The sequence below is a fragment of the Anas platyrhynchos genome, chromosome 7, assembly GCF_047663525.1.
Source record: "Anas platyrhynchos isolate ZD024472 breed Pekin duck chromosome 7, IASCAAS_PekinDuck_T2T, whole genome shotgun sequence".
NCBI classification, from domain to species: domain Eukaryota; kingdom Metazoa; phylum Chordata; class Aves; order Anseriformes; family Anatidae; genus Anas; species Anas platyrhynchos.
Genome location: NC_092593.1, coordinates 20237961 through 20265495, shown reverse-complemented (window position 1 = coordinate 20265495; position 27535 = coordinate 20237961). Strand labels below are relative to the sequence as shown.

General features: G+C 43.3%; 1 protein-coding gene across 2 annotated transcripts in view; it reads right to left on the bottom strand.

The window, feature by feature from the left end:
• Positions 1 to 27334, bottom strand: part of CERS6 (ceramide synthase 6) — a 120544-nt gene extending 93210 nt beyond the window's left edge. Inside the window, exon 1 of one of the 2 annotated variants that reach the window (XM_038182291.2) lies at positions 26918 to 27334. In XM_038182291.2, coding sequence (XP_038038219.1) covers positions 26918 to 27087 — 170 coding nt within the window. In that variant the 5' untranslated portion in view covers positions 27088 to 27334. The remainder of the gene's footprint in view (positions 1 to 26917) is intronic. The other variant, XM_038182292.2, reaches the window with a different exon arrangement.
• Positions 27335 to 27535: the final 201 nt, after the last annotated feature.

Below are 27535 nucleotides of genomic sequence, written 5' to 3'. Positions count from 1 at the left end.
AGCCAACTCTAAGCTGTATAATGAAAAAAAAATAAGCAACCTAATCCTGCAACTTAAACACATCCATCAAAACTCATTTTTTCCTACCAGTATATTTATAAATACCAGCAAATGCAGTTATAACCAGCAACAATTCCTCTCTGTACTAACAATGTGCCCAATTTGGTTTTGAAGAGTTGGGCTCTCTTTTTGAATGTGATGCAGAACAAATTTTCCCAACTCATCTACTTCATGCTCCCTAAAAACAGGGGGAAAAATCATTTCAGGGACTAATGATTGCAATTGTCTAACTTGTTGGACATTGCTGTTTTTCAACAGCAATCTAAATATGCTCTAACCACAAGAATGAGCAAGAGCAGAAGAGACTTGTATCTGAGCAGATACTCAACAGATTTAGTGCCACAAAACAAACAATTGCTGAGTTTGTTTTGTTATTTTTATACAGCTGACCTATTTAATTCAGAATTTACCTGTATTATTAACAACAAAAGCAAAAAATCTTGACAGTTCTAGGACAAATTCAGTAGACAGGTCAGCCAGTCACTTCAGGATACCTTGCCCAGAACTGATTTTTCTTTCTGTTTCTCAACACGAACACGTTCTGCTGCAGAAGCACCACCAGGCTACAAGGCCTGAAGCTGAGGCAGTTCAGAGCCAGTTAACCTCACCAGTAGCTACACAGAGAAGTTAAGTCCTCCAAAAGGTGTTGGCTGTGCTGGGAAATGGGTCACAACTCTCACATGAAAACCTTGCTGAGGCAGGGCACTGCCTGCCCAGCACACAAGCCAAGCATGATGGGGAGTGCCTCAGAGGGCAGCGGGCAGGAGGGCTCAGCGCCAAGCCTTTCAGAGAGTACCTATTCCCAAATCCCTAAAGTGATGTCAGAAACAAATACATAGATACACTTTTCATCTAAGAGGTCCGGTGCCTTTCCTTCTCTTCACGGTAGAGACGCATTATCTGTTATTGACACACCAGCATCATTATCCCATCTCCCCCACCAAGTGATAAAAACAAAGCACTGTACTGTGGAACCCACATATGCTTCTAAAAAAAGAAAAGCTAAGTAGCTTTCAGGAACATTCAAGTTACCGAATGACTGAGGTTTTGTCTTTCTTTGGCTCAAATTACTAGAAAGCACTTATATTCCCTGGAGGGTAAAAAATGATTGCTGGGAAACAAACTCTGAGTTTTAATTTTTTCCCCTAAAGTTCTGAAAATTTTTTGTTCATGTTTTGACCTGACAAATTTTCTCAAGCATGCGTGTTTTCAACCTCGGCATTTCTACAAAGTACTGTATATTTAATTTTAAAAGACTTAGAAACCAAACCAAACACAGACAAAAACCCACAAAGAAAACCATCATTCACAAATGTCCTGTTACCTCATAACCACAAAGCTGGGAAGCTATTTGAAATCCTCCCTAAGAAGGGGCATTGCTCATTCCCCCTAACAAAAATCAAAGCAGCCATCGAGCTGGCAGCAGCAAATGCACCTGGGCATCCTTTGGATGTCAGGGAGTGGGGCTGGTAGCAGCCTGGCGTGCTGGTGAGAGCCAGTGGAACTAATGGCCTGGAATGAGGAACTGCTTCTCTGAAAGAAGGAAGCACAATCCAGCACTTCTCTAAGTGCAGGTATTTGCTGGCACCTAGCACAGCCAGAGTGCCAGAACCAGCGATGCCAGAAGCGAGTGCATGGCTGTACGCCTGCTCTGCTGGCGGGACCCCACTCTGCAAAACCAGGCACCAGCACTCACGTGCTGCCACAGCCCTGGTCACACCACAGCACTGCTCCTGGGCTCCCTTCTTCTTTCTGAAAAAGAATGACATAGTCAAACTTACAGCTAAGCTTTGGTTCGATTTCTTCTTTGATTTATAATTCCAGGCACAGATGCTGTGAGTGGGGAGGACAGCCACGTGCTGCAGTACTGCCTCAGCTCAGGGCCGTATAAAACTGCTCCACCTTGGCTTGCAAGAGCAAAGCTTCGCCTCAAAAATCTTTCAGTAATTTTTCAGCTGGGAAGCAAAATGTCCTATAAATTCAGCATACTGTCCTAGCAAAACAGCACTCAGCATTAAGTGTTTTTCATACTTTGGATGCTATATGAGTGAAAAATGGGTTTGTACAGATCAGTTTTAGAGAAGAAAATTTGGTCACAGTAATCTGCCTGGGGGCAGTACGTGATTCAAGGCCTGCCATCCACGTGTACTTTCACAGAACGTTTAACATTATTCAACAGTCTTTGGAAGAGGTAGCTATAATCAAAAGAAAAAAAAATAAAAAGATGTAGTAGCTGCATTTCAGCTTGCAGGTCTGCTGTTTTTTGCAGTGCTAATACACACACCACTTAAAGTAAATAAAACAAATTACTGACAATTCTTTATTGTCATCACTCAACAGCACTACTATGAAATGCTTTGTCCTATAGATTTACCCTTTCAAAGAACATGACCAACCTGAACCACTTGATTATAGTAAAATTAGATATTTTTTTTTGCAACTGGGTTTCTCACATTTAAATTTCTTTTTTTTTTTCTTTTGGACTAAACATGGGTATCTAAAAATTATCTCTCCACAATGTGCAAAGTCAAAAATACCAACGTCTTCCTGACATTTTGCTTCAATCACAAAAAAACATGATCAGCAGCATCAGTTTGGCTTCAGCTACCTTTGCATGCCTGATAGCTCCAATCAAAACCAGCCCGGCAGACCCTGCTGATCACAGCCCTCATTCTACCCTCTATTCACACGTACCATCATATTTTTGCCCCACTGAGCCAACAAACCTATTTAGTCCTTTCTCCAATGAGCAGAAATGCAGTGGAGAAGTCTATCTCAAGATGCAGGTTAGCTTAAAAGCAGGACTGAGTGGAGCAGGGGGTGTTCAGCCACTGATGCAGAATGCTTCAGTGCCGCCTCCACCAGCAGCGCTCCTGTTCCTTGTCCAGTGAAGAAGTCCCTATGGAAATGGGAGACAAACCTCGTCCAACAGCTTACAAATAGAAGTAGCCTCAGCCCATGTTTTCCAGACATGGAACCATTTTGGTTTGTTTGTTTTGTTTTTAATTTATTATTATTTTTTAAATACATATGCATAAAGCTCTAAGCCTTTTAGTTTCTCCTGAGATTGTGAGACTGAAGACCTGAATCATGGAGAAATTGTTTGTCCAAAATATAACAGAACTCTTGCCAGAAAGCAAGAAGAACTGTACAAATGTGGAGAAAGGTCGCAAATAAATATTTTTTGCAGCCAGCTGTCTAATGCTTTCTTTCTTTGTAATGTCTAAAAATAAAGAATTTAGTCACTCTGTAACTTTCCAAGGATGGATCAGGCAGAGGGAAAAGGGAGATGCGCTCCAGTCCCACACATCTCTTACACACAGGGCTGCCTCCCAGTAGACCTCAGCGGGCATTATCAAAGCTGTAGAAGGTACAGACGATACAATACTGAAGGTATCACTCCTACCCTTTTTTTTACATATGGTAAAATCAGGACATACAAGTCAGGGTCAGTGTTAAAATTTACATCCCCAAAGTTCTAGCCCACTGCTAGAGGTCAACAGAGATAAAAAATATTCTCCAAATTTGTAAAAAACTGTGGCTCAGGGACTTTCTAGACCAAAAAAGCCTTCTCTGCATGCAGCAGTCCCCACAGAGCTCATATCCCCTCCCCAAGCTGCAATAGTTTCTACTAGTTCCTACTGAGACCATGCAAACTTTTGACAGCCTGCGGAAGAGCTCCAGCTTAAATTCAGGCTGTGTGAAGAGAACCTTCTCCCTTTGTTATGAACTCATCACCCCCTGGTTTCAATTCTCGCCTTTTACTGCTTGTACTGGAGAAAAATGAACAGTCATTCCCAGTGCATCTGTTTCCATACTACTCCTGACCCCGCTGAGCTGTCTCCTGCTCCTCACTGCCACCTCCTGAAACACAGAGCTGATAGGTACCACGGTTTTGGCAAGCCTAAGGCAACCAAAGCTGTAAAATGTTTACACATGAAAAAACACATTGCCCAAATGGGATTAAGTGATGGACATAGAAAAGGGCAGAAAGAAAGCATGGTAGGAAGGGAAGGTGGCTGATTTAATTTTTAAAATCACAGTAGGTCACCCTAATTGTATTAGTGTATTATGGTGACCTACTGTTCTAAGCCACAAAGCTCTGCAGCGTCACTTTATGTTTTACTTCAGTCACATTTTCAGTATGTGAACTAGGAAGGAAAAAAAAAAAAGGCAGCAAGATCTGTGAGCAATACCTGCGCCTGCATCAAAGGGCAGCCAAGGCATCCCAGCCACTGGCCTGGCATGTGGACACGTTCTCTTTCATTCTTCAAGGCAGCTTCCAAGATACAAAGAAGTGCAGTTACCTACCACTTGGAAATGGCCCAAAAGTTACTAGGTGCCTCAGAGCAACTGTCTAAAAAAGTAAAAGCCTCAGTACTCACTTTGATAAATAACGTAACCGCTCACTAGAAAGCCAGTGCTACTCCTCCAGGTTCCTCCTTGGTAGCTCCTAGTGTGGTCATTACATGATAGCTCATTACATCACTGCCTTCTTACAGTTTTATATTCATTTATTTTCCTTACGCCGATCAATTTACTACCAGGAGAGAAAATAATGAAGGATGTAGTTAAAAATCCCCAGTGATCACTCTAACAGCAATCAATCCACCCAATATTGTTCTAAAAGCCCAGGGCAAGTCACAGAACAGAACTGGGCAGTTCAGCAACATCTTCCTGAAAATACTAAAAAGTGTCTGAAACGTTGAGCTATTATATTGTTCATCTAGAACAAGAACTCATTAAGCGACCTCACATTAGCATGCATTCTTTCAAAAAAGAGAAGACACAAGCAGCTTTACATTCAATGGAATGATAATAAAAATTTAACTCTCCAAAACATTTCAGGCCTTTCTGGCTCAAGGACCCCTCCCTGCTGCCTTACTCCATGGGTCCTGCAGCCAGGCCCTGCCCAGCCAGCACAGGTGTACTTGTGCATCTGAGGAAACAAGCCAGGCTTGCCTGAGGGACTTACAGGCGTGCTCTGCTCTGGGATATTGTCATTGTGCTATCTGGGACAGCCACAGACTTCAGGTCTAAAGAGATGAGCACACACCATGAAGTCCTTAAATATTCATAAGCTTCCTCTTTGTTCTCCTGGGTGGGTGACTGCCTGCCCCACTGTAGGTCTGGCATGGTATATGACAGAGGACTGAAATAAAAGCCTCGCTCTTGATGAGGAACCAGTAACTCTGGTGCAAATCCTATTTCCCCCTCCATCTGAAAGTACGACATGTTTCAGGAACTTTCCTACTCCGAGATGAAAGCTCGTACTAAATCTTCTGGTGAAGACTGTTCCCTTTGAAGAGGGAATAGGTCGTGGATGTCTCACAGTAGGATGGCTGAATTTCTGGAAGTGCTTGAAATAGGGATGGTTGGTTTGACTTAGAGGTTAAACTTTAATTCCAAGAGCAAGGTCACAAAATCATCTAATCTTTTGAAAGAACTTTAGAGGAAGCAATTTTCATCCTGGCTGGTGGGTATTAGTCACACAAGATGATCAAAGGTATTCATCCACTTCTATATAAAATGCATATGTGCGTGTGTACATGTGTATACCCGTATATATGTACATATACCAAGCGTGGGACAACCAAAGCAAGAGCCAGCTGTAACACATCTCCATATGAAAAGACACACGGCCCAAATGGGATTACATGACGGACAGAGACAAGAGCAGGAAGAGCGCATACATGTATGAACATACAAATCTATTCAAACACAGAAACACATACATGTAAGACATGTATCATGATGTACTGAATTTCGGAAGGGTTGGGTCAGGCCAGGAGAGATGAGGGTTCCCTGGAACCCCCTCCTGCCCAGCCCCAGCCCTTCCCACCTGGCCGCCCAGGGGGAAGGACCCACAGCAGTGCCCGACAGTCTCAGTCCGTGCTTTCTGCCTTCCACACTGAGGCTTTTTTTCCCAAAGCAAAGCCCACCAGTGCAGACAAAGGCTCAGCAAGTCTTTCACACCAAATGCTCATAACACAGCTGACAGGCATCTCATTGTACTCCTAATGTGTGATAAACAATTAGCGATTGGACAAAGCAGTGCAAGAACAAATCCTATTAACAAATAATAGGATTTGCTTGTGGATCACCCAAACGCCACTTTGGCAATTACTCCCTTGGCGGCTGCAGTGGGAAGCGCCAGGCCGGGAGCCTCGTGGCACCACATGCACATGAAGCACACGCAGCTCCCGGCCAGCCCCTGGGCTCACCACGCCACAGCAGCAGTGGCAGCAGCATCCTTGCCAGTGTCAGCAGGATGGGAATGGCTGCAGCACGTGGCAAAAAGAAGTAAAGAAGTAATCTACCTGGGGTAATGCGAACCACTTACGTTTTGTATCCGTATGCGAGCATATTTTGTATGGCAAAACAAGCCAGAAAATAAACTGGTAGAATCCTCTTACCTATTTTTTTAAGCTCGGTCCAAGATTTTTCTCAGCAACTTAATACAGCCACTGGTAAGATAACATTCATTTAAAGCTTTTAAAGTGGCAGGTATTTGTTACTCTTTGTATTTCTGTTTAGTGGAGCCATGCCTCCTCATCTCCTTGTGATCAATAGAGTTGTCTTGTTTGTTTATTTGTTTCCTTTAACCAACCACAGTGCACGTTGCCTGGGTTTATAGCAGTTTCTTCCACACCACCACCACCATGTTACAAAGGAACCAGGCCCTGCTCTTCATTGAATCAGTGCCTTCTGTTAGGAAATAAAAATAGAAACTAATAACCAAAACTGGGAGCCCATGAGTTATAATCATGTCATTATAGAATATCTCTAGGCAGAATTAGAAAAAAAAAATGAATCAATTGTAGACCATGATTTTTATTTGTTAAATAGAGCAAACTGGGTATAAATTCATTCTTCTTATTTAGGAGTATAACTAAAAAGTTGAAATGAAAAACTTTCTGCCTTTTAAGTAAGCTGTGACCAGAAGAGGTGATGGTATGACAGCAGCAAAGCAACCTGGGTGCTCCTGAATGCCCTAACCCTATAATAACCCAGCCCTATCATCAAAAACCACCCAGTAATACCGAGAAATAAATGTGCTACCTCATTGGGGATTACCTCTTCCACAGGCGTTTAATGCTTATCCCACTGCTCTGGGTAATGCAGTAAATGGAGCGTTCTGGTGTGAATGAAGAGTCACAAGATTGTTTGGAGGAACAAACACTGAGGCTATTCGGATGGTACCTGGGGATGTTGGCTCGCCAAATGGAAGCGACACCCAGTCTCTCACCCAGCAGTGCCAGAGATCAGGTGTGAGAAGCATTACTGAGCTTGACCTGCCTAGCGCTGTGCCCTAGGAAGAAAGGAGGAGATGGAACGGAGTGGGGGAATACCCAGGTAAGATCATTGCAAGGCTGGTTTTTAAGACAGCCACACAGCCTGTTTGCCCAGGCAGAAAAGAGCACTTACAGACCACCACACACTCAGCCAGTGCACTGTTAAGACTCCTGCACTTCCCTCCTACACATACCCCAGAACATTCAGAAAGCACATCAGTCAAGTATTTGCAGATTGCTTGAAGTGCGTAAGGCTTTGCAAGCAGAGAGCGCTTGATAATTACCAACTTTACACAGAATTATACACGAAACTCTGTCTTCCCCTGACAACAAATGAGATGTGACATCTCTATCCAGGATACACAAAGAAGTATCAGCCCAGGACTGTAGCTCACTTAGAGCTGGACTGGAAATGTCAGATCAGCAGACACGATTGCTTCAGAAGGGTACTCAGAGCAGCTCTTATGAGTGTGCATCTCCTTTCAGCATCCTGGCTGACAGTCACTTTCTTGGCAAGCACGTCAGTCACCGACCTCAAGAGAAACATTAGACACAGCCTGAAGAGTGTGACCACTGCCTCCATGCCTATGGCCAAGGAACACAAAGAAAAGTCTGCGGAACAGCCAAAACTACAGCATCATCACAAGTTTTACTTTAGAAGAGGAAAAGTGACAAATACATTCCACTGCAAGATCGACTTCTTACCTACGGCAATATCTTCCCAGCTTCAGAGAAGAACACTTGCAAAAACAAGGAGGGGTGAAGGAAGGGGGATTGGGAAAACTACTGTACCAAGGCATGCAGAATCTCCTTTTTAATGCTCTGAGTAGTTGAATGCTGCTGACTGACACATACAGGCCAGCTGAAAAGAGGACCAGCCTCTGAGGAGTTCACATAAAGCTGACACAACCTCCCCTGACCAGGGCGCCACCTTTGCTCTGCTTATCACTCATCAAAGCACGCTCATCCTTGCTAACTCAGGACTATCAGCTCCTGCCCACCTCAAGAGCCTCCCTAGCTGAGAAGAGCCAACAGAGGAGCCAGAGCCATAAAACAGCAGAAATCACGAGCAAATGCTGAGAAATTACAGAGCTATGAGGAGCTGTGCTTGTGCTACAGCAAGATAAAGGGGAGCCTCAGGACAGGCCGGGTAAGAAGCCAGGGTGTGACCTAGGAGGATGGGCATCCCGGGTATCCGGTGTCCTGGCTGCAGTTCCAGCTACAGCCCAGAGCAGCTTCAGAAACAGAGTCCGTTCCCTGACTTTCAGGTGGGCATGGTTTTCCTGAAGCAGATGCAAGAGGATCAAGAACGAAACCAGTTATCAAAGTACACAGGATGGGGAAAACCCATCAGGCTGGGGCAGAGCCCTGCACATCAGCAGAGCCATGCACTCACAGCTCTGTAAGAAAACCTCTCTGCGATCAAATGGTAGAAGACGAATTATACATATATGTATTCAGCAGCTGAGTACCCCCCTTCAGATGTTTGTTGTAAGGCTTATCCCGAGCATCTGCAGGGTCAAAGCACCAGTCATCTGCCTGTCATGAATCCCCATGCTGGAAACAAGAGACAGCTTGCTGTTACATTAGTGGTACTAAATCCCTGGTCCTTCACTGCTAAGTAATGGAATTAAAATGAACAAACAAGCAAACTTAGCAGAGGCCATGACCACTTGATATAAATAGAAAGAAGAAGGCAAAATGATTAGCTTAGAGACATTACCAAAAACTTTTAAAAAATATATTATATTTCAGCATTGTTTAACCTTGTGTGCAAAGCAGTCACACCGACTCCTGCACAGAGGGAGGAATATGTGCTTCACACACACGTCATTAAAACTGCTGGCAGGCTGGAAAAGCAAGCGTTTAGTATCACACAGCTACCCAATGCAGAAAGAGGAGTGACAGTGGGCTGGGGGAGGGAGAGAAGAGCAGAAAGCAGAGAAGCCCACAACAACCCAGCAGAAGCGCGTGCCTTCCCTCACCTCCTCCCAGCTGTGCACATTTCCCTTACACTACACCGCACTGACAACAGTTTGCATTTTAACCACCAAATCTGAACATTCGAAATAAATGCTGCTGTTCACGTGGGGAACAAAAATAAATAAATAAATAAATAAATGCTCTTCTACAGAGGCAGATTTACAGCTGATTCTGCCTGCAGTGCCAGTGCCATGCAGACTGGAAAAACTAGGTCAAATCTTTTGCCAGCCAGCCTCACTGCTGCTCCTCCCCACACCCTTTCTCTTCAGCTTGCGGTAATTACGGAAGAAATCGATGAACGAACACAGCAGATCTGCTATTTGGGGCTTCAATTACTTGAGCCCAGTCCATATCAGGTGGGTCATCGATGCAACTACAGATGGAAGGGGTAAAATTTCAATCCTCACAATCTTTTGTGATTCACAAATCCTAATCCTAGAACATATGCACTGAATGCTGCTTGCCCCCACGAGCAGCCAAACAGCAATGGATGTGAAGGGGGGGGCAAGGGACAGAGAGAGAGTGGCTAGGAAAGGACAAAGAGAGGCACTGCTGGGCTTCCACTTCTGCTGTACTTGTAATGGAAATGTATCTGTTTTTTTTTGTTTGGTTGTTTTTTTTAAGCATTTTTAAAATGAAATCTTGCTACTCTATTTCCTATAACTTGGGAGTGATCAGTTTTAGAAAACTCAACTATCTCCATTTTGACATGGGATTTCCAGAGTGTAACTGTAATAATAGTTTTTATATCTACTATTCATTCTGTATATGTTTTAAATAGTTATCTCTTAGGAAAAAAGAAGACTCAAAGACTGCAATTCACTATCACAAAAAGCATTTTTTTTTAACCTTCATTAAATCTAGGACCAAATCAGTCCAATTCAGCTTACTCATTTTTATTCATTTCTCTCCTTCTGTCGCACAGGCAGAAGGCACTCAGATCCATCATTAAAAAGCAAAGCACTGCCGCCACCACCGAGATGCAGTTCAGTATCAGCTGAATACCAAAACAAATTGCTCTCCAACTCCATTTCCACCACAGGCAGCATACTGCCTGACAAGTTACTGCAAGAAGAAAAAGATGGCCAACCTGACTGGTTTGCCAAGCCACAGCCCCAAAACCTGGCATGGTTAAGTGCCCCAAGATGCAACCCTGACAGACGGAGGCAGGGGAATGCCAGCAAGCCCCCCAGGCTGGGACACTGGACATCTGGCTGGCAAAATACATGGCTACATTTCAGCCAGAATTAATGGGAAGTGGCATTGCTTCTCTCTCTGTTCAGGTGCTCGGTGAAGTTTCTGTGATGATGACAAGGCCTTTTTCTCCTACCAGCAATCCCACGTAGCACCTGGAGGAGCCCTTTAGAGCAGCCTATATAACTGAGCAGCAGACAAGAGCACAATGCATCCGAAATGCAAGAATGCGCACCGGGAGCCTTTGTCTCTGTTTCTTCACGCTTACCCTTCCTGCCTTTGGCTAAATTCCTTTGAAACCAAGGCCGTGCTATGCACAATTCATCTAAATCAGCCCCATCTGGCCTTTGTTCCTGAGGAGGGCCTTATTTATAGCAGTCACTGTTGAACTTTTACAGTCTTGGATAATTTTTCACCCTTAACTCAGCAAGCCATAAACAATTACTGTCTCAGTACCTTAGATAAATAGCTATGGAAACCCTAAGGAAAAGGTTGGATTTTGTTTGCTCGTTGGGGGCGAGGAGCTGGTATTTTGGGGTTATTTTGTTGGTGTTGGTTTGTTTTGACAGTGACACATTAAGAGTGGGAGGCATCTTGGACCTGAACCCACGAGGACCCTTAGAGTCTGGACCCAGTGGGATGTAAAAGACAACCTAACGAACACTGCTTAATGTCTGCTGGATTGGAAGGAAAATAAAGACGTGGCAGTGCTGGCATTACATACAGGGAAGAGATGAGAAGATGGACCAAGGAAGGTGAAGAAAATGAGCATTTCCGAGAAAAGTGACAAGCTAAAAACATCCTGGACCCTCTGCATTGTCAAGCAGCAGTATCCAATGTGCTGTGACTCACTCCGAGCAAACCAAATACTCAGTTTTGAAGCCTGTATCTTAACCTTCAATGATTTTCCTCAAAGAGTACTGATGCATGATAGTGTAATGAAGATCTTTTGTTTCTATAAAAATTTGAAGCTTCACTTTCTATTAAGCCTTTCAACACAGGTCAGATAGAATGTCTGCATATATCTAAATCATATTTCCTTCATTTAGCTTTCATGTTTTAAATACTAAACCATGATGAGAAAAGTGTTCTGAGATCCAAATTTTTTTCCAACCCATTTAATAGACAAAACAAATGATATTTTGACCAGTTTCATTTATAAAAGTATTTCATGTTCCACAATTCAATCAAAGATTTGCATCATTCCATAAAGATACCTGAAAAACAGCAAACTTTATTTTTACTCTTAAACTATTAGCTAAAATTACACTATACTCAAAAATCAAGCTGGAAATTATTTCTCCATTTATTTAAAAAGCAACACAAATCAGCATTTTATACAATTCAAAAGAAACTTCCAAGAGCAGTCACACTGTATTCTGAGCAAACAAAGCACAATTTTCCAATTGTTTAAATTTCTTCTGTTGGATCATTAAAGCATCTTATGACTAATATTCTAACTATAAACTTAACAGAAGATCTCACTACTTAAGTATTTCTCAAAAGGATTAAAGTTTGTGGATTTTTTCTTCAAGCTTCTGCCGTTGTGAAAATATACAACCAATCTTTCAATGAACAGCTCTTCTCCTCTATTGAGTTCTCACCATAATGAACATCTGGCAAGTCTATAAATTAATTGCCGAAAATGTCTTGTGTTTCTAGATGATCCAGGCAATCATAGCTGTTCTGGATTACTAGTGAAGATCGCTGTATTTTTCTCTCTCACATGGACACACATCTCCTTAGAGTATAGCATAAGGCAAAAACAATTACTTGGCATTATTTTTAATGTAATGTGCTAATCATGTCTTCAGGGAAGCACATTAGCACACTAAGTTTCCCTAGATCAACTGAACACTAGTTTTTGTACTCTCATAGTCTATGGTTATCAATGGAGCCGCACCCAGCTGACTGAAAATGCTGTCTTAAAGTCAGTAATTCTACCACCAGTTGTTTGCCAACAGCAGAGTTCAGTAGGGAGTTGCAATGGGTTCCTTACGGTTTGAATAAAGGACTAGAGCCCACTTTAGAGAACTTTTTTTACATGTAACAATATTTATCTGCCTCACAAAATGTCCATCAGACTCAAACTTCACCTGCTTGCTCCATCTTTGGAGCAAGCCCCATCTTTTGCTCCATCCACATTTCCCATTCTTCCTGCCTATACTTGCATCCTGTGCTGTGGCACTTCATCTAACACCCAGCTGTGAATCTTCTGTCCTTGGAGCTGGCAGTTCGGCACTCAGAAATGGGCCATTTGCAACTTCTGTAAATTGAAGTCACCTGCCCTCATCAAAGTTTTACACTTGTCTTGACTTTCCTTTTGGTGTTCCTGCTCTCACTGACCATATGGGGCTCTGGAGAATGATGAGGACCCAGTCTTCCACTAACACTTGCCAGAAATTACAGTACTTGTATTTTCCAACCAAATCTGGAACCTCATTAATGACTTAATTTGGAAAGAGTAGAGAGGGTGCTGTCTCTGCCAGACAGAAGATTTCTGGATGCCATCAGCAAAGATAAATAGACACCAGTCTGTAATCATTTTGGGTCATTTGCCAGCTGGCATCTCTTCTCTTTCTTACTTGTAATCTCTGTTCATTAAAGATGCTGCAAGAAGGTGGGGAGGATGCCTGAGCCTGCTACACCCTTCCAGGTGGGAGGGGGTTGCAACAGTACAAACACTATGGCTTTCCACTACTGTCTTAAGAAAAAAATAATTCGTAAGAATTTTCAGAGCTGACCCCTGCCTGACTTGGGGCAGACAAATCACACGTACAGGAAGTCTCTTTCTTTCCTAGGAAAAAAGCGCTCTCACGTACCTTGGAATTTAGGAGCATATTTCATGGGATTAGTTGCAAATGCAGACTGCTTCTAGTGAGAATGAACAAATCGGTATGCCTGGTTACACTGCATTCCTCCCAGGTGCATGCACACACATGGGTCATGCTTCCCCCAGCACACACTCTGTATCTTACAGTTTCACTCCTTATTCTCACACACCAGCAAACGCAGCTGCATGCTCCTTTCTGCCCCATTCCACCTCTGGTCTTCAACCCCTCTGTTAACAATTTTTATGCAGAGAGAAGACAGAAAACATGGTGAGCAATGAACTCCTCAAACCTTAAATTCCAAGCAAGAGAAGTGCCATGTTGCTGCTGCACTGTATTGCCACAAACATTATTTTCTTTGCTCATACATATGAGGGGGCTGACTTGTCATGATCTGTCATTTGAGATGGAAATATTTATTGATGGCACAGAAAAATTCTAACTTCTGTTTTTATTACAAATTTTAATACCATTATTTAAGAGGCTTTAGAATATTAAAATTCCTCAGCATGTCCCACAGTAGGACAGAAAGAACTTAAATTTTATCACTATCTCATTTATACTATAAATAATCCAGCTGCAGAATCAAGATCTAAATCTAAAACTATGAGCTAAGAGCCAAAGTACACTGTGCTAGGTTTACCACATCATAAATAAAGCCTTCGAGTAAACTAAGTCCTTCATTAAAATTACAATTTTAAGACAACCTTGTAAATACTATCTTTTCATACCCTGTAAACTGTCTGAGGGAATGGGTTTTAGGAATTCAGCAGAATAGTTCATCCTGCAGTAAATGCTGAAAGCTTTATGATATTTGTGATAGTTCTCATTAAACAATGTGAACACAATTTAGAAGTGAGAACTGTCCCATAGGCTAGAGTTGAAGAGTTCACTCCTGTGATTCTTCTTTTGGTTTGATACCTGCTCTCCTGTGGGCAAAGCTGGTGGGTTGGCATTTGCCTCACATTCACTTGAAGAGAACCTGGTTAAAGTGGAATCATTAAAAAAAAAATTACAAAATGGATCCAGAGCTATTTTCCAGCTCACTTTTCCTATTCTCCATGCAAGTATATTCATTCAGAAGCCTCTGTGTAATTTCATGCAAGTAAATACCTGCAGCACTGTCAGAAAAGATAGAAAGAGAACCCTGTTGTGAAGAAGAGAGAGAGAGATCTATTGGGATGGCCTTGGAGGTCGTGATTATAACCTATTTAATATACATAATGCACACACACAGTTGTACTCTCTAAATAACAGAATTGTGACATGTGAAACAAACATCGTCATCATTAAGGAGGGCACTTTCCTTTTTCTGTTTACATGTACCCAACAAAGCTCTTAATAGATATATTACTACTCTGACAAGTGACTATGGTGTACACAGAAGCACCTGGATTTGCATTAAACCAGTTGCTGCACAGGCTGATGGCAACGCAGTTGCAGCACAGTTTAGAAAGAGTTGCCAACACCCCCGCAGGATCGCCAGTCCCTGTTACAGAAGCACCAGGATATTCCTTCCAGGTCACCCTGCATGTGCCGACAGGAGCTACCACAACAGACATAGCTGACATTCCTCACGCTGCAAAGAGGCTTTGTGAAATAGCAAACCTAGGGCAAGACACGTGGAAAGCTGTCGGCAGGGTACCTGCTCCCAGCCAGTCATGAAGTTGCAGACCTGAAGCCTACAGTCAATATTAGCTGATGCTCTTGTTCAAAAGGGATTAAGGGAGAGAAGCAAGGCTATTGCGTGATCTTGTTACTGACTGGTCACCTAATGCCATGCAGGAACACAGGCTCACATCATACTCTGTCAAAATAAAGAAAGGGGGAGGACATGTGTTTAAAATGCATCAACTTTTTCCAGTTAACATCCAGTAAACTAACCTTCTGCAGGTGAGGATCACAGACAGGTGCATACGTATTATCAGTCTTGGAAAGAAAAGTGAGGGCAGAGAGTGAAGCATGGCCCATGGTAAAGGAAAGAAAAAAGGACTTAAAAAAACAAACATATAAATGATTACTTTGATTTCTATCTAGGTGTAGCATTAAAACGGATTTTGCTTCATAATTTCTAAAACAATATTCAAATGGCTACATGTATCTATATATAATGACACACCATTTCTGCTCTTCCACAGAGGTTTTATACTGATGTAACACCTGCATTCTGTAGAAGCTAATTCCTTAATTATATTGGCAGAAGACCAGATTCTGGACATTTGTGAGTAAATAAATCATGCACAAGAGCAGTATGCATCCCCAGCTGGTATAAATCAACCTGACCACCCTTGAACAAACCGTGATTTGCACCACCAGCAGACCTGCCCACTATGTAAATAAGCAAGTAAAGCTGTGTGACAAGGCTCTCTTCATGCATGTAATGCAGTTTCACAAAATTAATGTACTCTTAACACTAAAAGCAATATAGGCAAGTGAATGCTAATAATTCAAGAGAGACAGCTAATCTGATGTACAGAGTCTAGGATGTTTCATAAATTTACAGTTCCTTACTGTAGGAATTCATTGGGCAGGGAGCATGGAAAGCCCTGACCATTGTAATCTCAATTCTTTGGATATGATTTAGGATTTTCTGGCCCATGCGTGGTGGGCAGGCCTAAAACTTTGGAAGAGATTCACAGAAGCCTCCAGGTGCAGTTAACAGAAGTCTGAAAGAGAAGACCAGATGGAAGTGGTAACACCTGGATTCCAAAGACCATTTTAATATGTAAAAATGGTCTAATATAGCTTTTTATTTGAAATCTCTACAAAGGATTTTTTATCAACAACAAAGCTTAGATGTTGGGATCTGCTGCCTTGACTCTTCCTTCCAGTAAACCTTCCCTGAGACAGAACAACCAATAGAATCAAAATAAAATCAGAAAAAGAAAGCACCATCTGCGATTCTTTCTGAGTTGTAAAGACAAGAGCAGTTGCAGGACAGAAAACATTTAAGGGTCATGAAGAAGAGGAGAAAAAGATTAGAAAGATGCAAAACAAGAAATAAACATTATTTTCAAGATAAGATAAGATAAGAGGAAAAAGCAAGGGACATTTGTTCTGAGACTGAGGACACAGCTGTAGGATGAGACATACGAGAGAGTGTGTGTCAGGAATCATGTATTTTGTTCCCAGGTAACGCACTCTTATTGAACTCTTAACACTCAGTTTCGCAGAAGATCTGAAACAATCAGAAACTTGTAGCTGTATATTGAAGCACCAGGACTGTAATAAAGACGTGATGGCTATCATGTTTGGAGATTTTATAGATGTGTGTGACCAAACTCACCCTCAAGAACAGGGCAAAGATTTAACTACAGCGCACTTAAAAATGAGTGTAAATACAAATGCTTCAACATAATTTGGCCGTTTTTTATTCTTTCAGTTACATTACTTAAGAGATTTGCTGTCACTATTTAAAGCTCTAAACCCCAGTGAAGTTATGTCTGAATTATCCCCATCAAGAAACAAGAAAAAACACAAGTTAAGGTTATGTATGTACCAAGTGCTACTTTCTTGTCAAAACTTGACGTCACCTCTCATTGGAACATTAAGCAAGATGAAGTAGTGTTGCTCCATTTCTACCGATGCACTTTTCATCTTGACAACTGAAAATAAAATGCCGGGCTGGCGGTTTGAGCTCATGCTATGATTCCAGCAAATCACCAGCCTATTTTCAAGAAAATTAACCTGTTATGATTTAAACAACAACAACAAAAACTTTATAGGCAACATGCATACGTATATAAACTGAATAACTCTAAAATTAAGAACCGGTCAAGAATATATGCTTTTGGAGGCTTACAATGCTATAGAGATCTCATTTTTAACTCTACATCATTGTCCTATAACCAGGCCCATTTAACTGTGCTGGCTGAAAGTCAGGACATCTGTTCCTAAGGAAATTTTGACATTTCTAAATTTCCATTTCATTCCAAATTGGAAGAAAACCAAATATTGGTCATATTTCATACAAATGCTCTAGAAAATAACAATTCCAGGTTAGTGCATGCACACAAAAAAAACTTCCATTAATTAACTAGGATAAAGGGTGTTTCTTCTGTCAAATATCAAACTGCTTCATTACCACCCCGACAAATAACATGATGGCTGGTCTAGAAAATGAGATATTCCAAAATTTCATAGCTTTTCCAAGATTTAATTAAATGATTTTTTAAATAAAATAGGAAAGCAGTATTACATCAGAGTGACACAATGCCAATGTGATTTATAAGTTCTTCTGTGCTGCGCACACACACACACACGCATATATATATATACATATTTCCAAATATATGTGTACTAGCTATATAGACAACTAGGAAACGTGGAACTAGAGACTAATTTCTCAGGGTTTTTGTCTAAGAATGATTTAATCTTATTATCTTGAACACAAAAGGAATAAAAGCTTTTCCAGTAAGATATGCAACCATCACTCCCTCTCGACAGGGAACATAAGAGTTCCCTGTTTTCTGAAGTATGAATCCTTTTGAGAACAAAATTATCTTAAAATATTGCAGTGTGGAGAAGAATCAATTTATGGAGAACAGAACTGAAATTATCCTCAAAGTTGCCTGATATAATCAGATTTGATGCTGTAGGAAACTCAAAGTATTGATCCTACAAGGGAACAGGAAATGTGCTTAAGAAGAGAAAAGGAAGAAAAAATCCAAATCTATTTCTTGACGTACTTCCTTGCTGTTATTGTAGTCTGGCATGTGAACAGACATTGGAAGACCCATTCTATAGCAAACAAAAAATGCAGATGTCCATCAAATGTGTGCTCTGCCCTAGTTGAGTTTCACTTGCAGACTTACAGTGAACTTCAACCTAATCCTCACCTATTTAGGCTTCCACTATAGAATGTAATCTTCCCGAAGGCTTGGACTCCCGGGTGCCTCCTTGAGTCTTGCAGTGTACAAACACGGCCTCACCAGTACCGAGTACCAGGGGATCACCCCTCCCCTCGCCCTGCTGGCAGCCCCCTTCCCATTGCAGCCCTGATTGCCACTGGTACATTTCTGGCTGATGTTCAACTTGCTGTCCACCAGCACTCCCAGGACTCCATCTGCAGTTCAATTTGTCATAATCACGTCAATGCAATCACTGCAAAGTTAATTTAGTTCAAAGGGTGTTGTAATCCTAGGGAGCATTTGGCTTTGGAACCGTTCATATTTTCAGGCTGTTCTCTTATCATCTCGGTTCTCTCCCTTCTCTCATACTAGGTGTGTGGGAAAAGTTGACAGATAAGTATCAACCACCCAATTACCACACAATTATTGCTTAAATACATACAAAACACCCTCCCACTTGTGGTCTAACTGCTTGCCTTTCTTTTTCCCAAAGGCTTCTTTCCAACATAATGTCCTTAAGAGGAATAAAGACACCCCATTGGACCCAATCATCTCGTTCAGCAGCATGCTTTGGAGGACTGCTAGTTGTAAACAGCAGGAAGTCCAAGCAAATATAGTGGACAACTGGGGAAAAGCTTGTCAGCAGGCACATTCTCACTCATGACCTTTACATTCTTGTTTTCAACAGAAGCAACTGGTCTCACCAGTTGCAGCAAGGATTCTGGTCTTGATGACAGGCTGGTTTTATCTTCTACAGCAATGCCCAGAGAAGCCACAGCCCTGGGTCAGCTCCAGAGGCTGGAACCCTCCGGCTCCCCAGCTGATCAGGCCTCCTCCCTACAGAGCAGGGTCTCAAAGCTTCCCGCCACCTGAGTTCACGCTTTGAGCTATGCTAACCATTTCTCACCTCACCTTCATTTCATCACAGCTTTCATTTCCTCTTTGTTATGCTACAATCCCTGTAGCTGTAGACTAACATTCCACATTTACTCTGCCCACCTACAAAGGTGCCATATAAAGGCTAAGTCCTCTGTTTCCTAAGAAGCTGGCCTTGTTCAGCAGCGCAGCACCTTGCCTCCAGCTATGTGGATCATTGCATCCTTCTGAGGAGCCAACGCACCACACAGCCAGCACAGTGCAGCAGATGTTACTGTACACCACTCCAATCTTCCTTTCAGTTACTCGCTTTGTGATCTGCAACTCCTCATGAGCAAGTGGGGGCTCCTTACTTGGCTCTGTGCAGCATTTGCTACTTCCAAATAAGCAGCTCCCTGCCACCTCATGAAGGTGCCTCTCTCTCCGGCCTAGAGAGCTATGCCTGTTTGTAGTATCTGCCCAAGGAGGCAGTATTACTGCAAAAGCAGCTTTCAAGTTTGAAGTTTCACGTACCTACAGGATGCCAAACATCACAGCAAAGCAGAAGCTGAGTGGCCTTCACTTCCACTTTCTTTCAGAATCATGAGAGTCCCAGGGACGTGGTAAACAACAGCACCAGCAAAAGGTGAGGTATCTATACAATATCTTATAGAAACTGAATCATCGCCACCAGACGGAAGGGAGTAAAAAGATCCCAATTCCAAAGTAAGGATTTCAGCCTCATTTCTATCAAGCTTATGTGCTGTTTTTTTTGTTTGGTTGGTTGGTTGTTTTTTTGTCCTTCTGCTTGCACAAGTAAACTTTATCTCAAAGGATGGCAAACAGGCAATAAGCAGATGTGATCTCAACACACAAAAGAAACAAGAGAGCCATTTCTTCCTCTGGGTCATCCCATACGCAAACACAAACAAGATCAGGAATCTAAGATTTTATGCCAATGAACACCCTTTAGGGTTCTAACCTTTGTTTTTTGCACTAGCATAACGATATCAGCTAGATTGATTTATTTATTTTTACAGTACCACAGGTTAGTCTCTGCACCCACCTACCCCCAGCCTTGGGAGAGAAACCCAGACAGAGCAGGTACTATTTAAAGGAAGCTTTTACTGAACTCACACTGAGGAAAAATGCAGGTGGTTCAGATGTATTCCTTTAACCATCCTAATGTGACCTGTGAGTGTAAAGAAGGCTTTTAATTATTTTACACCAAGCTCTAAGGAACATCTTTTGTTGTAATATTAACATGAGGATTAGCTTAATGGATCTCGTTATTAACCACAATGTATTAACGAAGATATTTCGTTAATACATTGTGGTTAGGTTTCAGCATTCTGCTCTTCCCTATTCAAAATGCAACTTAGATTAATGGCTGATATACAAATATATCTGTATTTTACATAGTATACAACAGATCTGAGTATCATGCTTCTTTACAGCTCTTAGATTTTCTTAGCAGTTATACAGACAGCTATCTTGAGAGTTGAAACTTGATTATGCAACGTCAGTAACATTTACATGAAGCTCAACAGTATGAAAGTTTACAAACGGAAAATGTGACATTTTGAGATGCATTAAATACATAGGAAAAAAAATCATCATATTTCACTCTCTGCTTCCGGTACAGAAGTCACAACTCCACCAGCATTATGAAAGTCATCTCTAAGCTGACAGCTGGCTACGCTCAGTACTTAACTCTCCCTCCTCTGTCACCGTTTGACTACTTCAGAGTAACTGGGAAGGTATCATCCCTGTGAGAAATCGATGACTGTCAGATGGTCCTAACTGAAGACTGCAACTCTTCGTCATGGGCTGAAAAGACTTCCTCACAGAGGATAGAAGAGCTTAGACTAGCCAATTATCAGAAACGTTGCTCACCTCTGAGCAAAATATTAGTGATTCCTGCTCTCTCAGGTGATCAGAAATCCCTGTTTCCCCCCCAGAAAAATCCTTTAAATGCCTGACAAGTGAAGGGAGTCACTGGTGCATGAGCTCACAAAGTGATCAAGATGTTAGACGAACACCTCCAAAGAACCATCAGTACTCATTGGATCATTTGTGAGGTGCTAATTCCATTCTTAAGTAGACTACTGAACATTACCTGAGGTTATGCCCCTTATGAAAGCCATGCACTCTTGTGCTGTAATTTTAACTTATTCCAAGACTCCAAGATGACCTTGAGACAGGCACAGAAATCCCAAATGTTAATCAACTGTCAAAATTGTTGTAAACATGGAATATTTTTCAACTGTTAGAAAAAACAACACAACAAGCATGCTCAAGTAAGCACTGCTCCACTGCAGCATCCCCATCCTCTCCACCCTGCTGACAATTAACAGAGATAGTGTCATGGGAACAGATTTACCCAAATGATAATCTACTAAATATTTTCTATGGACTGGTAAGAAACTTGTCTGCAGATGTGGGGAAAAAAAAAAAAAAAAGCAGAATACCAGAAACTCTTCTTTTTCAAAGAATAAATTGTTAGCAAATGCCTGTTAATCAGTGACAGAGACAGAAGTAGGAGCAACAAAAAGAGCCACCATCAATTTGGATCAAACTGCACAGTTACAGGAATCCAAGAGACAACCGAATGGAAGTTTCTAACAGTTGCTGGGATCTGTTCTCAGACAAAACACCACTAATAGCAGCTCTGCCCAAGTAATAAGCTCCCAGTATCCTCTACTAACTTGTCACTGGAACCTTTCCTTCAGCTGGGATGTGGTTTGGCTGTCACTTGGACACTTTAGAAATCGGTTTTAATGGCATTCTCTACAGGAGTTCAACACGTATTTCCCATTTAACTCCCAATTTTGAGATTGGCACTAATGTACATCTATAAATGGGCCTTTACAAGAGACATTTAAATGGTACCTATTTTCTCCATTCTGCCTTCTTTTAAAGGAACGTGTTCGGCTTACATGTGAACACACACCTACGGTTTTCTCCAAGCAACAGCGATGCGTAGCAGCCAGCAGTCACACCTGAGGTGGGCGAGCGTACGCTGTGCTGCTCAGAGCTAGAAAGGCAAAACCAATCATTTTGCTGTGAGATATCTACTTGTTTTAGTGACTGAAACCCAAACACTGCAACGCTAGGAAACAAAAACTGGTTGCATAAACAAAAATGTAAATGACAGAAGATTAATAACTAAACTGGAAGAAAAACAGAGAAATGGATAGCACAATCGGCAAGATATACATTCATTTTAAATCCATTTACTGTTAGTGCTCTACTGATTCTACTATTTCAAAAAAGAAATGGGTTAAAGTTTAAAAGAAATAGCTTGTCACTTTCTTCACATTGCCAGTATCTTTTCGTAAGGGAGTTACCAATTTCAATGTCTAATTCCATTTCAACTGAATTAAGTATTTATCAAACAGTTTTTGACAACAATAACAAAAAACACAATAAAACCACATTGATTATGTTATTAGAAATTACAAAAATAAATAAAAATAGAACCGAAGAAGTTCCTGTCAGTGATCACCTGCCTCCACTTACACACATGTGAATTATACCTGAACGATCAGATCATGTCTAACACACAGGGAACTAAGCAAGAAAACTACAAGTGTCACTGCCTACAAACAGGGTTGGATGAGTGAAAATGACAATCATTGCCTCACTTGGCCTGCTGAGAAGTGGTTTTGAGCTGCTGGAAATGCACAAAGCTCGTGCTCACTGTTCCAAGCTCTATATCCTCTTTGACCTCCCTGTTATCATAGGAGAGCACGAATTCTGAACATCTTAGGGATGATGAAAGCCAAATTTTTATGTATATGCCACATATCAGAAACCTTTTAAGTGCTTTAATGTACTGCCACCTGAATTATTTGTTACAGTTTGCAATATATATATACATGCTCACACATACGTTGTGTCACATCGCCCCGATCCACTAGGAATTACAGTTACACTCACTACATATGAGCCAGCTGAGGTTACCTTTGAAGCTGAATTATCATTATAAAAGAAAAACATCATACAAAAGCCACAAGTTTCCATATGCTTTGCATCTACGGTATCTTGATCTGACTGATCTTAAACCAGGAGGCTGGCTCAGTTTAAATCAGTGCAGCTGGAGGGCTGCTCCTGTTTACAACCAAGCTATCTCTGACCATGTAAACCATTCCGTCAGCTGAGGATGATCAGCTTCACCTTAGAGAAATGTTCCCTATAGCAAGGCCTGAGGACAATAAAGGCACTGTAATCCCAGATTGACAATTTATGGAGATACTTTATTAGATCTGAGCCCAAACTGTTGCTTGCAAGGCAAGAGAAAGAAAGCACATTGCAACCACAGTGCAAGGAAGAGAACCAAGAACATGAGCCAAGTGTACAGAACGCAGTAAGAAAGGTTACTTGACTCAGATATAAGATTGCTGGACCACATCAGAAATGTGTTTAGTTAGCACATCTTTTGGAGGATTCAGCCAACCTCTCCCTCAAGAGATGGCTCTAAAGGAGAGGAGCGTTACCCTCTTGTTGTGTGTCAGACAAGCACACTGATTGCTGAGCAAATATTATTTTTGTCACCACATGTCCCTCACGGAGGACATGCTTGGGACAATAGGAAAGGCTGCTGCACTCAGCAGTGAAGATCTATGAGATCCCACAGAAGAAAGAAGAAAAATCATATTTTGCCCAGAATAACAAATGCTTCTTTATCTTTTTAGGCCAACCGAGGCTGCAGCACCCTGCTATTAGCTAGATCAACTTCGATTCAGCTTTAACCTGTTTTGTCCACTCTAGAACTAGAGAGGATCTGGAGAGAGTGGTAGTAATAAAAACTCTTGTGTCTTTATAGATGAAGGTGTTGGGTAGTACAAAAGGGGATCCTTAATTGCTGATGTGCCTTTAAAAACAAATAACAACAAAAAGCACAAAAAAATGATGGATACCATGAAGAAATATGTCTCCACATTACCACCACAGTGCTGAACTCATGTCATCTTCTGAATTACTAGGTAACACTATCATTGTGCTTAGCTACAGTTTTCTAAAATATACTTTGTGTTTAAAGAGAGAGATAAATGAGAAGGAAGGGAAAAAAGGAAAGGCTGTTAACGTATTTCAGCACCTCATCCATAACTATGACGGCCTTAGCAGATAGAGCCACTAAATCTCACAGTTATGAGATTATACCTGTGAGCAAAGCTTATTTCTAGAGCACTCATCATCATCAGATCCAATTGCCGAAGCGATTCAGAACATGCTTAATGTTCTAATCTACTTTTTCCTTTCATCCACAAGTGTGATGGCCAGTGATGACAGGGTAGGGAAATGGAAGAAAAAGTGTTTTATTTAAAAGAGAAAATAAAACAATTTCAGAAGCGTCTAGATTCTTTTCTGGACTTTGCTAGATGATTCAAAGGAATAGCGAAACAAACAAATGGAAAAACCACCCACCACAACCAAAAATATCCACCAAGCAACCAGTAGAATTAACTCTGTTAATAATAGGTGAATAGACATAGAACAAAATTTTCAAGTTCTATGCTTACAGTTGCACACAAAAACATGGACACACAAATATACGTATTCTATATGTATATAAAGTACATATAGATATGAATGAAGTCAACTTTTCATCTTTAGCATGACAAGTTTTACCCCCCAGACATATTGAGAACTTTGTAAGCAGACATGTGAAGTCCAAATCATAGCTCCACCTGAAACTGTATTTCTTACAGCAGTAAGATCTGGGAAGTTAGTCATCCTTTAGCTCAAGCAAAGTAAAACCATTCTACCCTGGCAGCCAGCTACTGTGAAGGAGTTAGAAAATAACGGATACTAAATCACCAGATTCTCAGCACTGTGTGGCTGCTTGCCTACCAGAATAAAGAATTACAAGAGTACCTGTTAGGTATCTTGCAGAAGGAAACGGGACACGCTTCTGTTACAAGTATTTCACTACAGCCATGGATTTAAAGTACACATGGAACTTTTAAAGTTGTTTTACAGCATCTATTTTTATTCGTCCTTTAAGCACTACCATTGCCAAATCAGTGAACACATCTGCAAAAGCTTCTTCCAGGATGCAGCACATATAACATCAGTCACCAACACTGAGTTTTGAAAGGAAAAAAATGCATCTGTTTTAATACACAGAAAAATGAAGAAATCATCAGTTTAATAGATATTCCTGCTCTTGTCCCTTCCAGATCTCAGACATTTTTACCAACTGAAGTAACTGCAAACCTCTTATTAACGATGCACGAGGTATTTCTCTTGCTCCCTGCAAACAAGAAACCAAGGTCTGATGAAATACATTACTAATGAGCAATAACGAGGCTTGATTTTTCTCTCATTCAAAGACAATCCTCCTACTTTGATCAGTGGAAGCAGATCCAGTCACTTCTGCTCTGCCTGCTTTAGTAAAATGCTGTATGTTAAAAATCACAACTGTACCAGGCTGTGTGGATTAACCTCACATAAAATCCTAGTCCCACATTGGAGGCTTACAATCGGTTTGAAATTAAAAAGGAACAAATACATACTCAAGTAGTTGTTAATAAAACCTCTTTGGAGGTCTCTCACCTACTATCAAGCTACCAATACATGTTTCCAAAGCTGAATTTCAAAGTTAGCCTAGCGAAAATAGAAGAGGTATGGAAACGTACCCAATTCCTCATCTGCAGAGCCAACACTTATAAATATAAATGGTCTTCCAAATTAAAAATTACTTCAATTGAATTAAGAAAGCTAGCCTGTGGGGGTAGATGCAGACTGCTAAGAAATCATAGCAGCTTCTGTGCTACACAGCTGCACCAGAACCGGCAGAAACAGAGTGTTTCTAAGTTTAGGCTGACATTGTCTCCGTGACTAACTGCTGTGCCCCCTAACACAGCCCTGCTGTGACACGCGTTGCAGTTCAGATGGCAAGAGATGCAAAATCACGCACCCGCCCTCAGCGCTACAAGGCACACGCTGTACAGACAGCAAAGGGAAGCAGCAACCAGCGAGCGATCTGGCGCTACCTAACCGACACCGGGTACTTTAATTGCACTCCTACTGCGGTATTCCATCCGGGACAAGCGGCTAGCTCAGCTTTCCACGCTCCCCACAAGTTTTGCTGCCTTCCAGCAGAGTGCCACCGAAGTTGCTCTGCTCTGGGCGCACCCGCAGCCTGCCCCGGGCACCGCAGCCCCCGGCCCCGTGCTCCCAGGGCAGGGAGCGCCCAGGCGGCAGCTCCGCCCCGCAGGGCTGCGATTTCGTCGCTGCCACAGCACCGTGCCAGCCCTTCCCCGGGGCGCAGCGGCTGCTGCTCCTCCTCGGTCCCCCTCGGCCCTCCTCCGCCGCCCCGGCAGCGCGGCTCGGGAGGGCGGCGGGCGCTGCGGGGCCCCCGCTCTTTGTTCTTCGCGGGCACAGCAGCGAGCACGCAGGAAAGCCCGCTCCGCCCCAGCCTCCCCACACACGCCCCACGGCCCCTCCGCGGGAGCCCCGCGGCGATAATCGCGGGTGACCCCTCCTGTCGCGACAGCCTCCCGCTGCCCTCAGCGGGCGCCAGCGGGGTGGTGGCCGCTGGCCCCGGCCGTGCCCAGGTGCCCCGGGGCCCTGCCCGCCGGCGCCGGGCCGCAGGTGGAGGAGGCCGGGGCCGTTCCCGGGGCGACCTCGCCTCCTAGCGCCCGCTCCGCGCCGCGCCGGCTCCCGGAGCCAGGAGCCCGCCGCCCTCCCGCATCGGGCCCGCACCGCGACCGAGCCGGGGGCACGGCGCTACCGGCCCGGCCCGGCCGGGGCAGGAGGACCCGAGGCGGCCCCCCCCGGCCGGCGGCCCCCCAGCCCCGCGCCCCCCGCAGGAGGCTCCCGCCGGGCGGCTCCGCGTTACCTCTCGAAGAGCAGGCGGATCATGAAGATGCAGAAGGCCAGCGGGAAGGCGAGGTAGAGGTCCTCCGCCTGCGGGAAGGAGGCTTCCTCCGTGCTCTGCAGGTCGGCCCAGGTGACGTTGTGCGGCAGCCAGAACCGCTCGTTCCAGAACCAGGCGAGGATCCCTGCCATCTTTGCTTTGTCTGCCGCGGCGCCCCCCGCTCCGCTTTGCTCCGCTCCGCTCCGCCGGCCTCCCTCACCGCGGCTGCCGGGGGGGAGGAGGACGGAGCCGTGCGGCAGCCCCGCCGCGGATACCGAGGCTGCTGCTGCCGGTACTGCTGCTGATACTGCTGCTGGTGCTGCTGCCGAGCGCCGCGGCTGTGCCGCTTCTCCGCCCCGGCCGCCCGGCGGGGGCAGCGGCCGCCCCGCCTGTCACACGGCCGCGCCGGCCCCCATTGGCTCCCGGCCGCTCCCCGCCGTTACGCCGCTGCTCCGCCGCCGCCTCGGGGCCGCGGCCGCCGGGTGCCCGCCGCTGCCTTCCCCCCCTCCCCGCCCCTTCCCCTGCTGAGGCAGCCCCCAGGCGGCGAGCACCGAGGGGGTCCTCGCCCCGCTCCGAGGTTTACACGGGTCGCCACGGGAA